Genomic DNA, 16,354 nt, shown 5'->3' on the forward strand with positions numbered 1-16,354 from the left:
GTTTTTCATCAGTGTGTCTGCGTACAGTGAAATCAATATCTTCCAACATTTACGGATAAACTCTGAGCCTTCCAACCTACTAATCATGCATGATTAGTAAGAGCACAAGACCCTAGATGGATTCCTGGCTATCAAAATAAAATATGTGACATTAATGTTTTCTGTTGAAACAACTCTTTATACTAAAGAACATTTCAATATCAAGAAAAAAACACTAAGTATGTGTGACAGCCTGCACTCTTATGCCTTGTGAGGTATCAATTGAAAACTCATCATTTGCTGAACATTATTGTTCTGGTCAAATGTGTGTGGGAACATTGTATGTAAAGTTGTAAGATTCTACTGTATGATGTTACTAAGGCATATATCAAATCTGGGGAAACAGCCACACACCAGTTTCTAGAACAAAGCAAGATGATGCCTCAGCCAGGTGTCAACAAGATCAAATGCTCTATCACCTGGTCAAGTGACCATTCTTTGACAGGAAGAAGGGTGTGAGCAAGATATTTACATCCTGACAGAGAAACAGCAGGAGCTTCTCATCTCCACAGACTTATTGTCACCTGAAATGATTTTCAAAGTGAAAGGGAGTTATAAGAAAGGGGAACATATGCCCCCCCCCAAATATTCTTCCTCCATTTCTCTCTGCTCACCAGATTAGCAACACAAAAACTAGGAAAGACCAGGAAAGAAGCATCACACTGTGGGAGGGTCCTGGCTGAAAAGCATCCAGCTAGTACGACAGCAAAAACAAGAGATGAGAGAAATCTTTGCTTTGAATTCACTTAGCTTATTAATTAGGTATTAGCATATGTTTTACATTTTATTGCTTTGTAACCAATACTGACTTTTATGCCTCATTAGATGTAGTCACTTAAAATCTGTCTTTCTGTAGTTAATAAACTTGTTTTATTGTTTTATGTAAACCAAAGTGTGTTTGGATTGAAGTGTTCGGGGAACTTGATTTGGGATAACATATCATACCATATCATTTTCTATTAATGAAATGACAGACTTTCTATGAGCTTGTATTGTCCAGGGAGGTGCTGGGCAGTACAAGAGACACATTTCTGGGGACAAGTCTGTGAGTGGGAATTTAGTGGTGTCTCTCTACGGTATAATTCACGAGTAGCTGGCTAGAGCACTCACATAGCATAGTTGGGAGTGATTTACCTGCTGGAGGCTGTGTTTGTGCAGACCAGGAGTGGTTGCTCTCATGGAAAATCAGTGTAAAAGGCACCACAGGCTGAAGAATTGAGGGGACACAGCTGTTCAACAGTCCAGACTGTATCCTGTGGAATGTCACAGTATAGAGTCATAGAATCATAGGACTGGAAGGGACCTTGAGAAGTCATCTAGTCCAGTCGCCTGCACTCATGGCAGTACTAAGTATTGTCTAGACCACTCCTGACAGGTGTTTGTCTAACCTGCTCTTAAAAATCTTCAAAGATGGAGATTCCACAACCTCCCTAGGAAATTTATTCCAGTGCTTAACCACCCTGACAGGTAGGAAGTTTTTCCTAATGTCCAACCTAAATCTCCGTTGCTGCAATTTAAGCCCATTGCTTCTTGTCCTATCCTCAGAGGTAAAGAAAAATAATCCCCCCCACCTCCTTGTCACAATCTTTTATGTACTTGAAAACTGTTATTATGTCCCCTCTCAGTCTGCTCTTTTCCAGACTATACAAACCCATTTTTTTTTTCAATCTTCCCTAATAGGACATGTTTTCTAGACCTTTAATCATTTTTGTTGCTCTTCTCTGAACTCTCTCCAATTTGTCCATATCTTTCCTGAAATGTGGCACCCAGAACTGGACACAATACTCCAGTTGAGGCCTAATCAGCGCAGAGTAGAGTAGAAGAATTACTTCTCGTGTCTTGCTTACAACACTTCTGCTAATACATCCCAGAAAGATGTTCACTTTTTTGCAACAGCGTTACACTGTTGACTCATATTTAGCTTGTGGTCCACTATGGCCCCCAGATCCCTTTCCGCAGTACTCCTTCCTAGGCAGTCATTTCCAATTTTGCATGCGTGCAACTGATTGTTCCGTCCTAAATAGAGTACTTTGCATTTGTCCTTGAATTTCATCAGATGTACTTCAGACCAGTTCTCCAGTTTGTCCAGATCATTTTGATTTTTAATCCTAGCCTCCAAAGCACTTGCAACCCTTACCAGTTGGTATAGTCCACAAACTTTATAAGTGTACTCTCTATGCCATTTTCTAAATCATTGATGAAGCTAATGAACAGAAACAGACCCAGAACCGATCCTTGCGGGACCCCACTCATTATCTCCTTCCAGCATGCCTATGAACCACTGATAACACCTCTCTGGGAATGTTTTTTCAATCAGTTTTGCACCCACTTTATAGTAGCTCCATCTATGTTGCATTTCCCTAGTTTGTTTATGAGAAGGTCATGCAAGGCAGTATCAAAATCTTTACTAAAGTCAAGAAATACCACGTCTACCACTTTCCCCCATCCACAAGGCTTGTTATCCTATCAAAGAGAGCTATCAGGTTGCTTTGACATGATTTGTTCTTGACAAATCCATGCTGGTTGTTACTTATCACCTTATTATCTTCTAGATGTTTGTATGTGTGGAGAAAATGCTACTCAATTTTAGATTTGAAAAGTGACAGCATCTGTTGGGGTATCCTATGTCTTCAGACACGACCAAGGGACACACACAGGAAGACATGGAGACTGGAGTCTTTGGTTACAGCTCAGTTTATTGTAGCAGAAGCTCAGCTACACCCTGCAGAAGCATAGCTGTACCACCCGTTTACCTCCCCCACATCCCGAGGAGTGAACACAGAGATCCTTTTGTGTTTCCCCTTTATTGTAATCATCAGCCCTCCCCTGGTGGGCAGTTCTGGTCTCAGTCTCAGCCCAATAATTGCCCTCTAATTTCCCTGCTAAATCCTCCCCCCCATTTATGTTTACCCTCACTCATGACCATTGTTGCCATATAAGGGGTATTATTGAGCACTTAGCTATTTTTGTCAGTGAACACCTGTAGGTTTGTGGTTTCTGGGTTTTCCGTGTGTGTCTTCTGCTGGTAGCTTACCAGACAGACTTAATGTCAGATAGAGCCAGTCCTCCAGACCCCCACAGCATCTTTCATTTTGAAGCTCACTGGGTTAAATTTGCACAAGTGTCTAAATGACTTAAAAGCAAGAATCACATTGTTTTTAGTTGAGGCTTGGATTTCTAAGTGCCCAAGTTAGATTTGAAAATTGGACGTAGGCTTTTAAGTTACGTTGGCACTTCTGAAAATTCTACCTATTGATTAGTACCTTAGGGCCAGATATTTAGAGGTATTTAGATGCCTAGTGGGATTTTCAAAAACATGTAGGTGCTCACAATTCATTGATGTCAATGGGTGTTAGGTGTTAGATGCTATTAAAAACCCCACTAGGAGTCTAAACAGCATCAAAAATCTGGCCCTTACTCCTTATGATTTCCATTCAAATTAATACAGAAGAACTAATTCAGTATGACTGTGGCTGAACCACTAAGTAACTGATATCACACTATAACTAAATTAAACGTCCATGGGGAAGGTAGGGTACCAAAAAGTTTTGATTTTCTGGTGCTGTCTGGCCAGCAGCCATGCCTGATGGTTAAGACTACAGTTTTGCACAGATATCATAGTGTTAAAAGTAATTGTGAATTGGAATGAAGTCCATGACCCCAGTGGCAGTTCCTGTCCTGTGGGAATGGGACTGACTCCCCATTCAGGGTTTTGTGACCTGGCCCACGTGGTCACAGTGCCACTCAGTTTTGGTGTGTCCACCCCTCCATAGATGGAGACAGAGGGACAGAGGGCCAAATTTGATTGGCATCATTACAGAGCCACTCAGATTTGACTTATCCATCCCTCTGTGTCCCTTCACCCTGAGCAGCAGTAAAAGAAGGGGTGCCTATGGTTCTTACCATAGGAGAGCCAGGAACAGGGGCACAATGAAGGGGCAGGCCCCCTTCCTTGGCTAGCTCTGAATGGAGGCCCAGCCACCGCCTCCTCTTCCGCCCATGCCCATCAAGTCCGAAGGACCCATTGCCCACACAGGACAAAATAGGACAGGGCATCAGCATCCCTGCTGAATGGGGACCCCCTGCCTGAGTTCTGATGCTGTGGGCTGGGAGGTGTGGACCCAACTCTTCCCCAATACTCCAATCAGAGCCTTCCTTGTGCCCCTGAAAGACGTACCACAATGGCATTGCAGTTCTCAGAAAAAGTGCTGGATGCTGTTCCAGTAGAGCATTTAGGCCCCACTTGAGCACTGGTTGTTTTTTTGGGGTTGAGATGCAAAAGAGGAGAATCCACCACTTCCCTTTTGGAGTTTGTTCCTGTGGTTAATCAACCTTACTGTTAGAAATGGGTGCCTTATTTCTCCTTTTAATTTGTTTTGCTTGAGATACCAGTGGTTGGTTCTGCCTTTCTCTACTAGCTTAAAGAGCCATGCTATTTTCTCCTCATGAAGGAATGTTTACAGTGTAATCAAGTCTTCTATCAATCTCCTCTTTGGTAAGCTAAACAGATTGAGCTCTTTAAGTCTATCATTGTAAGGTGTTTCTCTGGGTCTTCTCTGAACCCTCTCTAGATTTTCAACATCCCTTTTAAAATATGCACTCCAACCAGAACTGTATGCAGAATTCAAATATCCATCTCACCAATGAAGTCTATAGATGGTAAATCACCTCTACTCCTATTTGCTACTCTAATTTCTTTCCTGATGTATTTTGATCTCCTTATCAAATTTCTACATTCAGAACTTCTAGTTTACATCAATTGCTACCAACTGCCTCATTTTTCCATTTAAAAAAAAAAAATTCTGCTTCCTTCATGTCACCACTGAACCAGGATGGGGTTTTAGCCAAAGTGGTCATAGATACTATAACCCTCGGCAAACTGCATCTAATTTGCTACATCTGTTTTAATCCACCATGGCAGAATGGGACCAGGAATCACAAGGAACTACATATAGAATCATGGTGGACCAAATTCAGTGGTTTTAGTAAATAAATAAATAAATGAAATAAAGCATGATATTTGCAAACCAGAGTCTTATTTTTTTAGATTGGGATATTCAAATATATTCAAAGGGATTTGAGCACTTAATTCCCTTAGGATCACTGCTTTGTTTACTTATTTTCCCAGCAGCTCTTGTCTGCACGATAATGCTTGACTTTAATCTCTGTAGGAAATGCTTGGCTTGTTATTCACAGACCAGTAACCCTCCTGTTGTTCAGACATTCTGCCCCACGGGAGCCATCCAGAGAATGGAAATTGGTTTCCCCCCATGGTGTGAATATGATAAAAAGGCTCATTTGTTCCACAGATTCAGCACAACCATCCAGATATTCAAGTCAATAGGAGCTCGCATCTCTCTTCCTTTCTGAACAGACAGAAATTCCTGCTATTTCTCCACAGTGCCCTTTCTTGCCAGCGATTGTTATTGTTTCCATTACAAGGAGGACCAAAACCACCTTGGCTGAGCTCTAAGGAAACAGCATGAGAGAGTCACCAAGGGTAAGATTTTCAAAGGGCCTCAGACTCCTTTGAAAAGCTTCTGACTCCACAAAGGCAAGTAGCCATAACAGCCAATGCTTGCAAGACAGCCTGGCTCAGTGAGTAGAGCTCAGGGTTACAAATCAGGAGAGCTGGGGTCTTTTCCCCCCTTCTGCCATGACTAGCTGGGGTAAGACGTTGGAAAACTTGTTTCCCCTTTCTCAGTCTTGTTTGTTTAGTCTGGTTCTTCGGGGCACGGATTGTCTCACTCTGCGTTTGTGCAGTGCCTAGCACAATGGGGCCGTAGGTGCTACCATGGGTAAAATAATTGAATTTTCTTTCTTTCTTTCCCATCCCAATGACCAGTTCATTTTCTAGATACCAAGGAGGAAACACTCTGCTTCACTTCAGACTCTTATCTCTGCTATATGCTGGGATTCAAAGGAGTCCAGTGGAGTTTGTTATCCAACTCCCATTGGATTTCAACAGGATTTGGGCACCCAAGTGCCCGAGTCTTTGAAAATAGCCCTGTCAATGGCAGTTGGGAACCTAACTCCCTTGGGCTCCTTTGGAAACCCCATCTGACCTCCAACACAGTGAGCGGAGTTACTCTCAGTTTGCAACAGCCTTGCTGAAGGCAGCATGTGGATAATGTCCTTCTCTCATCTTGCCCTCTTATCAAGGCTTGTTTTTTTCTGTTACACTTTCGTTTGAGATGAGGGAGTGTGGGGGAGCAAGGGAGGAGGCTATGGGGGACAAATTCATGCAAAGAGGGGCTGTCAGACCGACAGATCTGATGCATTCATTGCCTTCGGGCAGTTGATTCCATGGCCAAGATGTTCAATCACAGGAACCAAAAGAAACTATGATGATATGTGGCATTAGATAACCCCCCCAAACTGAGAGAAGCTTATAGGCTGGGACTTTCAAAAAGGCCTAAGGGTTCTCGATGCCAGCCTCAAATTGAAAGTTACAGGGATATGGGTGCCTAACTTCCAGCCCATAATCCATATTTAGCACCCAGCAGCTCCCTGGCTGTGTCACAGATGCCCTACATCTTTTTGATCCACAGCAGAGTAGAAAGAGCAGCCCAACGCAGATGAGCTAGTGGGAAGCTCCTGACTTCTTCCATTCCCCTCATCTCTTGACTAGCAGCCGTCTGCTGCCAGCTCATGTAGTTTGTTGTGCAGTTTAAGTAGTAAGAGCTCGTGGTTCAGGGTTAAACCCTGCTGAGGCGGCATGACGGGGGCTATTATAGCTGCACAGAATAAGAATTAATGCACAAAAGAACAATATTTAAGTTGCAAAGTCAAATACTACACTCAGCAGCTGGGAAATGCCAGATTCTACAACTGCTTTGCAACTTTAACACTGCCCCCTTGTGCGTATGCATTATGATACTCTCTTTCATTGCTTGATCATATGCTATTTTGTTCCACAAGAGAGCTGTCCTGTTCAGCGCATAGGATGGATGCACAAGGGGCAGAATTATGGCTGCACGGGCAACTGTATACCATCTGGCTTGACTTTACAACTTAAAAACTCACTCAGTTTGCAAACTGATCCAGATGACTCTGAATCAGCAACCTGTCCTCTTCATTATTTACAACTCCGCATTTTATGATTTTTGTATGTTAAACCCTGAGAATTATTTTAAAAGCCAACAGCCTTTTTATGTTGTGTATCCAGGGCCGGCTCCAGGCACCAGATTAACAAGCAGGTGCTTGGGGCGGCCAAGGGAGAGGGGCGGCACCTGAGGCAATTCAGGGGCGGCAGGTCCCTGACTCCCTTTAGGAGCGAAGGACCTGCCGCTGAACTGCCGCCACCGATCGCGGCTTTTTTTTTTTTTTTTGCTTGGGGTGGCAGAAATGCCATAGCCGGCCCTGTGTGTATCTATACATTTATTGTCCTATATATATTTCAACTAAAAAAAATTCCTTGTCCTTCAATTTAACCTGATGGGTGAAGGGAAAATGGTCTCTATGATGGAATGTATGTAACATTTTTACCCTGTCTTTACTAATACAGTCCAGGTGTGTAGGGAAAAAAAACACTCAAAGTAATGAAAGTGTTAACAAATGTACGTTATAAAGCAAACTGGCTGGTTGAGAAGGGATACTTGTACTTCCACAGGGGTTCTGTCATGGAGGAAAGTAATGTCCCATTGAAAGATGTTTTTAACTCATTGATAACTGTTGGTTGGCACAGCCCTTAGTAATAATGTCTGGGTTAGAGATTCCTTTTTACTCGTCAGTCAGGTAAAAGAAAGTCTATCAGTAATTAGGAAAACAGAACACATGGTGGAGTTAAGCTCGGGAAAGGATTTTCCCCCCAAAAAGGAGTTTAGTTGTCTGACACCCAATAAAAGCAAAGTTAGATTGGGTATGAACAACGTCAGCATTCTATCAAGTACAGAGGAAGGGCACAAACTACCTTTTCTTCACCATCTACAGGGGATGGTAAAGTGTCTATACTTTCTGTATTCTGCATAGTACTGTATTAATCTTTGATTAATAATCTTAGATTAAATAATGCCATTTGAGCCTGTTATTTGACAATCTTGAATCATTATTAAATTAAAACATGCAACACCCCCCCAATTTTTGTGTCATCTGAAATCTTTATGTTTTCTTCCAGGTCATTGATAAACATGTTTAACAGCATATGGACAAGAATTTAGCCCTACAGGATCCCATTAAAAGCACACCTGTTTGATCATAATTCCCTGTTTACTGTGAGATTCTGAGACCTATCATTTAGCCAGTCTGTAATCCATTTAATGTAGGCCATACTAAATTTATCTCTTTCTAGTTTTTTAATCAAATTGTCTTGCACTACCAGATCAAACGCCTTACAGAAGTCTAAGTATATTGCATGAATTCTATTTCTTTTATCGGCCAAAATTGTGCTATCTATCAATCTATCTATTTTTCATAAACCCACGTGGATTGGAATAAATTATGCTATCCCCATTTAATTATTTATTAATCAAGTCTTGTATCAGCCACTCCATGCCTGGAAATTATGTCAGACTGATAGACCTATAGTTACACGAGTCATCACGTTTATCTTTATTTAAGAATGTGTCCATCGTTAGATTACTTCCAATCTTCTGGAACTAACCCAGTGTCCCAAAAGTTAAGGAAAATCAATATTAGATATCCAGTGACCTCCTTAGCTACCTTTTTAGGTTGCAACATAACACTATTTTATTTCTTGGAATGTAGAATGACTACATACAATAATCCAAAAACAAAGAGAGAGAAAACAGGCTGCTCCCTGAGGCAGAGACGCACAAGTCACCACACTGTATTTTGAGCTACCTCTCTTATGCTTTCTTCCTCAGCCCTCTCCCCCAGCATGTGAGCATGACAAGAAAAACAACCCCCCCCACACACACAAACACACTTAAAGTGATACCTTGCAATTCCAATACAGTCTTCAATACCACAATGTAGATATAAATATACACCGCACATTATCCCTCTTAGCCCCCATTATTTCATCTGTGAAATTGGGATGTTACCCCAGAGCAGCCATGGGAAGTGTTAATTAATAACTGGCAGGCACTGTGGGGCCCTTAGATGGAAGGTGCATATAGAAATAAAAACCATGGGGATTGCTGCATTTCTTTCTATTATGGCATTTCCTCTTCCCCCTGCAGCGATGGAGAACCAGACGGAGGTGAGCGAGTTCATCATCCTGGGTCTAACCAAGCTCCAGGAGCTGCAGTGCTTCCTCTTCGCTCTCTTCCTGCTTCTTTACATGGCCAGTGTGCTGGGGAATGGGGCTATCTTGGCCGTGGTGCTGGCCGAGCCCCAGCTCCACACCCCCATGTACTTCTTCTTGGGCAACCTCTCCTGCTTAGACATCTGCTACTCCACGGTCACCATACCCAAGATGCTGGCTGGCTTCCTCTCGAGACATCAGATCATCTCCTTCATGGGCTGCCTGGTCCAGCTCCATTTCTTCCACTTCCTTGGCAGCAGCGAGGCTGTGCTGTTGGCCGTCATGGCCTATGACCGCTACGTGGCCATCTGCAACCCACTGCGCTACAGGCTGGTCATGAACCCACGGGTCTGCCTGCTCCTGGCAGTGGCCACCTGGTCCAGTGGTTTCCTGCATGCCCTGATGCACACGGTCATGACCTCCCGGCTGCATTTCTGTGGCCCCAATCATGTCCACCACTTCTTCTGTGACATCAAACCCCTGCTGAGCCTGGCCTGCAGCAGCACCCGCCTCAACCTGAGCCTCCTCAACATCGTCACTGGAGGCATCGTGATAGGCCCATTCATACTTATACTCCTCTCCTACCTCTACATCATCTCCTTCCTCCTCCTGAAAGTACAGTCATGGGAGAGGGGGAGGAAGGCCTTCTCCACCTGCACCTCCCACCTCACGGTGGTCACTTTACAATATGTGCCCATTATCTTTAACTATTTACTGCCCTCTCAGGGGGACTCTCAAGATAGGGACATGATAGCCACCCTCATGTACAGCATCGTCACCCCAGTTCTGAACCCCCTGATCTACACCCTGAGGAACCGGGAGGTGAAATCTGCCCTGAGGAAAGCGGTAGGAAGAAAACTATTCCCTGGAAGGACATGAAAAAACTGAATGTCTTTGAGGCTGAGAACGAGAGTGGGTAATGGACAATACAATGTGCTTTCTCTCATCGAGTCTATTGTGCATGGGAGCTGGCCATTAGTTTGTAGGGAATCACTATGCATTGGGCACTGGGAAATAGGCTGTAGATAACCTTCCTAAACTGGAAAATGGAGGTTAATAGTAAGGGAGAGTTCATAGACTTTAACGTCAGAAGGGACCATTGTGATGATCTTGTCTGACCTCCAACACAATGCAGGCAACAGAACCTGACCTAATAGACTCCTGTAATAGACCCCCAACCTCTGGTGGAGTAACTGAAGTCCTCAAATCATGGTTTAAAAACTTCAAGTTACAGAGAATTCACCCTTGACAGTAGTTGTGCACTGGGCAACAGAAATTTGACCTTAGGGAATAAGAAGCCTGGGTGGAAATAAACAATATACTGGAAATTGATGGGGAATCTTTCTGTTTGACAAAAAGAAACAAACAAATCATTTGCCAGAATTTTCAGTAGAAAATTTTAATTGTTCATGGAAGAAATGAAAATGGCCAAATCTTAAAAGTGTACTGCATAGAACCAAGGATTTTTCTATTTCAGGGGTGTTGGTTTCCCAGTGGATTTTTTCTTTTTTTGAGAAAAGCAGACAATTTTAGCACAAAAAATTTAGTTTTGTCAAAAAAAAAAAAAGGATGTTGAAAAACCCATTTTCCATCAGAAAAGTTTTGATGGAAAAATTCACTCATCCCTTTTAAGAAGCCTTCTTCATTTGCATCTGTAGGTGGAGTCTGGGATTTTCAAAGGTGTCTGGTGCAGTAAGGCACTCAAATCCCATTGGCTGTTAATGAGAGTTGGACACCTTTAAGTACATTTGAAAATTTCAGCCTTTACATACAGTTGAATAACAAGTTCAGCCCCCAACAGACTTAAGAACTCAAGCCCTACAAAACATCGAGATCCCACACAGATCTAACCTATATCAAGCCCCCACAGGTCCCCACCCATGTTCCCTACAGTAGCACACACAAATAGTTGTTCCTTGCAATGTGCCATGAGGGACAACAGAACAGGGCTATTTTGGATCTAAAAGGAAGTGCAACGGGTGGAGCTTCTTCTACAGTTGAGGCTCCTCCCAGAGAAGGCTTTGGACTAGATCCACAAAGGCATGTAGGCATCTCCATCAAATTGGAGAAAGTCCACAAGAGAGAAGCAAAAATGACTAAAAGTCTAGACAACATGACCTATGTGGAAAGGTTGAAAAAGACTGGGTTTGTTTAGTCTGGCGAAGAGAAGATTGATGGGGGGAAATGATAACAGTTTTCAAGTATGTAAAAGGTTGTTATAAAGAGGTAAGTGATTAATTGTTCTCTGGAACCACAGAGGACAGGACAAGAAGTAATGGGCTTACATTTCAGCAAGGGAGATTTAGGTTAGACATTGGGAAAAACTTCCTGTCAGGCTGGTTAAACACTAGAACAAATTACCGAGGGAGGTTGTCAAATATCTGTCATTGAAGGTTTTTAAAAACAGGTTAGACAAACACCTGACAGGGAAGGTCTAGATAATGCTTAGTACTGCCACAGTGCTGGGGATGATTCTATGATTCTATGAGTAAGCTCTAGGCACTCGGTATCGGGAAACCCAAGAGTCAGCTTGAGAGTCCAGTGATGACTCAGAGTACCTGGAGAACAAGGGTGGTGCAATGCTGGGAAGGGTACATGGAAACCTTGAACAGGACCCATTTCAGGAGCACAGCTCTGGTGGCAGAATGGGCATCTTCCTGGCTGCCAGTAACATGTGGTGGTGGGGATCTGGAGCTGGTCCTGTGGAAAAGGGAGGTAATGAGCCAGAGGCACATGATGACATGGTCAGGCAACCCAGTGCAGACAATATAGAAGGCGTGCCAGATGAGGGTCTTCACGCTGAAGCAAAGGGGGGAGCAATACCGGCAGGCAGAATAAGTCGATAGCTGCAGGGTAAGCATCTGACATAATTCCAATGTGGCCTGGTGACCTCCAGTGATCAGGAAAGACTGCTATGTCAAAGAATTATCCAGACCCCACAATCCCTGAGAGGACACCAGAGTCAATGGCTCAGGTGTCTCTTAATGAGTCAGTGCCAGGAGCAGCAAGCCTTCTTTGCCTTCAGGCATGCTTTGCCTTGGGTACCTGATGGATTCTCTGTGGAAGAATCTGTGACCCAGGGATTTTTTGATGCCAAGTGGCACAGGGCAGAGCGGGGTGCATATGGGTTTACAGGGAAGACTGATGCTCACAGGCCTGCTTTTACTAATTGAAGCAAGGAGATGAGCCAAAGGATAAGGACACCAGCCTATTCAAAGAACTTGGCTATTGCTGCTTGTTCAGCTCAGGACAGTGTGGTGAAATTAATTCCAAATCAGTGCTACATGTTGTAAATGCATAGGATTTGTGGCCTGTGTACGGTCTGGTACTGAAAAAATCTGTATGTTAAATACTATTATTTGTTTGTTTTCATAGTACCTGTGTGTTGCTGTAATAAGAAGATTGTGTTTAGATTTATGAGAAGTCTTCAATAACCCTCAAATTGTCCTCTTATAAATATCTAGATTTTTTTTAGTCTGAGTCCCTTTGCTACACCGTGGTTTCTTTCTTCCAAACTGGAGCAATTCATGGTACGGGCATCCACGACTGTCCCAATTTGCATATTTATCTGATGTGGTATTATCCACGGGTGGGAGTTCCATGGTCAAAACAGACTGGACCTGCTAGCCATTCCTGTTCTAAAATGGAATTATCATGGGTACTTGTGTAATCCAGGTTGGGTGGGTCATACCAGCTCAGCCCTTCCTTACACAAACAAAACCAGAAAGAGACCTCGTCCCATCCAATAGCCTGGTGGTTAGGGCATTCTACTGGGAGCCAAGAGAATTGGGTTTCAGACTGTGATGGGTTGTCACCCTTGGAGCAGTTAGCATTGTGCCCCCTAACAATTCAGCTGGGTTCTCACACTGCTCTTCTGGTGACTCAGCCAGCTTTTCCAGGCCCTGTTATCACCCAACATGACAGAAGGTGGTGCCACACACACAATTGAGTTAACTGACTGCTTTATGGAACCCACTCATGGACAAACAAGGGGCTCCCAGTCAGCTTCCCAGCTCCCCAGCCTTGCAAATAGGATAATCATATTCAGCAAATCATACCTTTTTTATAGACACCTCACATGACACATTTGGTACAGGATGCATCATAATTATGTCATAATCTATCATAAGGATACCACTATAATGAATATGGGGTGTAGTGTCACACAGACCCACCTCCAAATTAGGCGGGGGGGAGGATCCAGGGCTGGGGTCTCCTACATCCCAGATGAGTGCTCTAACCACTGACATATTGGGTGTAATGGGATACCTCACCAAAAAAATCATATCCCCTGCTGACCTTTGTGTGTGGCACTTCCCAGAGGTACTAAAGGCTGTGAGATGCCTTGCCACTGCCTGCCCTTAGCATGAAGCAATCTTTGTCTATGCCTGCTGTGGTTCCGCTCCTGGAAACCAACAGCCTCTGTCCTCCAGGTCTCTGCAGACCTCACCTTCTCTGTGTAGGCTACATCCCAACCACTGAGGCCTTGAAATGCTCCCTGCAGTATCCAGCCCCTACCACTGGATGCTCACAGTAATTACCAAGTCTGCTGCCACCAAAGAGAGAGTGTACACACCAGCCTGTTTGATCTAGCTATGCAGTCACACTTTGCTTAATGTTACAGCACTGAGATTACTTCTAATGAAACAATGAGTTTATTAACAAAGGTTGGAGTGATACCAAGTAAGGGCCAGCACTAGACACTGTGTCTGGACTCTGCTTAGACCCAACTGATTTCAAAGCATCTGCTTGGGGGACTCAGCCCGGGCTGTAATCTTCTTGTTTGTTTTTTACCGTTCAACCAGCTCATCTATGCCGACCCCAGTTTCTTGAAGGAACACTTGGCTTGTTTGTTCATTCAGTAACTCTCCATTGGCGCATGGATCCTGTCCCAGAGGAGCCATCCACTGAATGGAAATCTTGCTTCCCTGATGATGCCATGGGTACTCCATGGAATGTGGACATAATAAAAAGGCTTCTTGCCTGCTCAGTCATCAAAGGTTTTCAGAACAACCAGGGCTCGCTCCTCTCATATGGTCTGAGCTGACTGAAATTCCTGCAATTTCCCCACAAAACACTTTGTCACCTGTCACTGTTGAAACAACTCATCTAGAAAGAGGACCAGTCTCACTCAGGCAGGTGCAGGAAGGAAATAGCAGGAAAGTGCCCCCTAGTTTTCTAAATCCACAAATACAAGTATGTTCCTGATGTTTGGAATTACTGATTTCTTTCTTTCTTTCTTTCTTTCTTTCTTTCTTTCTTTCTTTCTTTCTTTCTTTCTTTCTTTCTTTCTTTCCATACATTCACAGTTCCATAAGTACATTATAAAAAGGAGAGGCTGAGTAAGAGCTTGTCTTCATGGCTCCGTATTTTGGTCTACGGGGGCATGAATTGCAGTTTACACTAGTATGCTGGGCTATAATTGTCCTGTGAGTGCAAATGCAAATCAAGTTCACACTTTCAGGGTGTACATGGGGCATTTACAACCAATCATGCTAGAGAGTGCTGTGACGTACACTTCTGTAGCCCGAACTGTGGAAATGCCATAAGACACTGGTTTTCAACTTTTTTTCATTTGCGGACCCTTAAAAAATTTTGAATGGAGGTGTGTACCTTTTTGGAAATATTAGACATAGTCTGTGGACACCTAGGAGTCCATGTACCATGTATTGAAAACCACTGCCCTAAGACAAGGTTATGGGAGATACCTTAACACAGTTAGGTCCCTTATTTGCTGAACTGCCTCCATACAAATGAGACTGGCGCAATGCACAGCAAATTAAGATTAGGTTTAGGGATTAGAAAATTAGACACCCAAGTACGTCCCATTGAATGTCAGTGGGAGTTGGGCACCTGCTTCCCCATTGCTGTAGTGAAAATACAAATCTACAAAGAAATGTGGGAGATGACCGTGACAACAATGATGATGATTCTGCACTATGGCAGTTTCACCTGGACTCTGCAAGAGAGCGGGTTGAACTATTTGGCTGAGAAACATTTTCTTACAAAAAAGATCTACAGTAGAACCTCAGAGTTGCCAACACCTTGGGAATGGAGGTTGTTCAAAATTCTGAAATGTGCATAACTCTGAACAAAATGTTATGGTTGTTCTTTCAAAAGTATACAGTGGAACATTGATTTAATACAGTTTTGAAACTTCACTACGCAGAAGAAAAATGATGTTTTCCCTTTATTTTAGTAGTTTACGTATAATACAGTACTGTAATGTATTTTGCTTTTTTTTTGCCTTTACTGCTGAATGATTGCATACTCCTGGTTCCAAATGAGGTGTGTGGTTCACCAATCAGCTCGTAACTCTGGTGTTGGTAACTCTGAGGTTCTACTGTATTTTCAAAAAATGGAAATTTCTGTGCAAAAAAAATGTATATAAATTGTTTTATTTTTGTTAAAAATCTCATTTTTTTTTAAATGTATATTTTCATTTTCACCCAGTTTTACTTATTACTTCTCCTTTTCTGTGGAAAAGTTATGGGAGGGAAGAAGAGAAAACAGGTGGAGGGGAGGAGAAATTAAAAAAATCACAGAAAACTGAAATAAATGATAAACTGCTCCTTTTCGAAACCTGCCCAACAGGAATTATTTTGAAATTTTCTGTTTTCTTTGTGTATACTCTCGCATTTACCCAGTGGCTCTAGTCTCCAGTCTGGATCACCACTGTAAGTTGACCTAAGTTATGTTGACTTCAGTTATGTAACTTATATATAAGAATGGCCATACTGGGTCAGGCCAAAGGTCCATTTAGCCCAGTATCCTGTCTTCCGACAGTAGCCAATGCCAGGTGCCCCAGAGGGAATGAACAGAACAAGTTATCATCAAGTGATCTATCCCCTGTCACTCATTTCCAGCTTCTGGCAAACAGAGGCTAGAGTCACCATTCCTGCCCATCCTGGCTAATAGCCATTGATGGACCTATCCTCCATGAATTTATCTAGTGCTTTTTTGAACCCTGTTATAGTTTTGGCCTGCATAACTTAGGTCAACATACAGCTTTAGTGTAGACAAGCCCTCACGGTAAGGCATTTTATCAAATCATTTTTGTGGTTCTTTTCTGCACCCTCTCCAACTTTTTAGTGTATGCACAAGTCA

At 43.0% G+C, this 16,354-nt stretch overlaps 1 protein-coding gene across 1 annotated transcript; it reads left to right on the forward strand.

The window, feature by feature from the left end:
* The first annotated feature begins 9,184 nt into the window (after positions 1–9,184).
* On the forward strand, positions 9,185–10,126 carry LOC135886993 (olfactory receptor 12D1-like). The gene has a single exon (XM_065414770.1). It carries the CDS (start codon positions 9,185–9,187, stop codon positions 10,124–10,126), a length of 942 nt encoding a protein of 313 aa, XP_065270842.1.
* Positions 10,127–16,354: the final 6,228 nt, after the last annotated feature.

This window comes from Emys orbicularis, chromosome 12, assembly GCF_028017835.1.
Source record: "Emys orbicularis isolate rEmyOrb1 chromosome 12, rEmyOrb1.hap1, whole genome shotgun sequence".
Taxonomy (NCBI): domain Eukaryota; kingdom Metazoa; phylum Chordata; order Testudines; family Emydidae; genus Emys; species Emys orbicularis.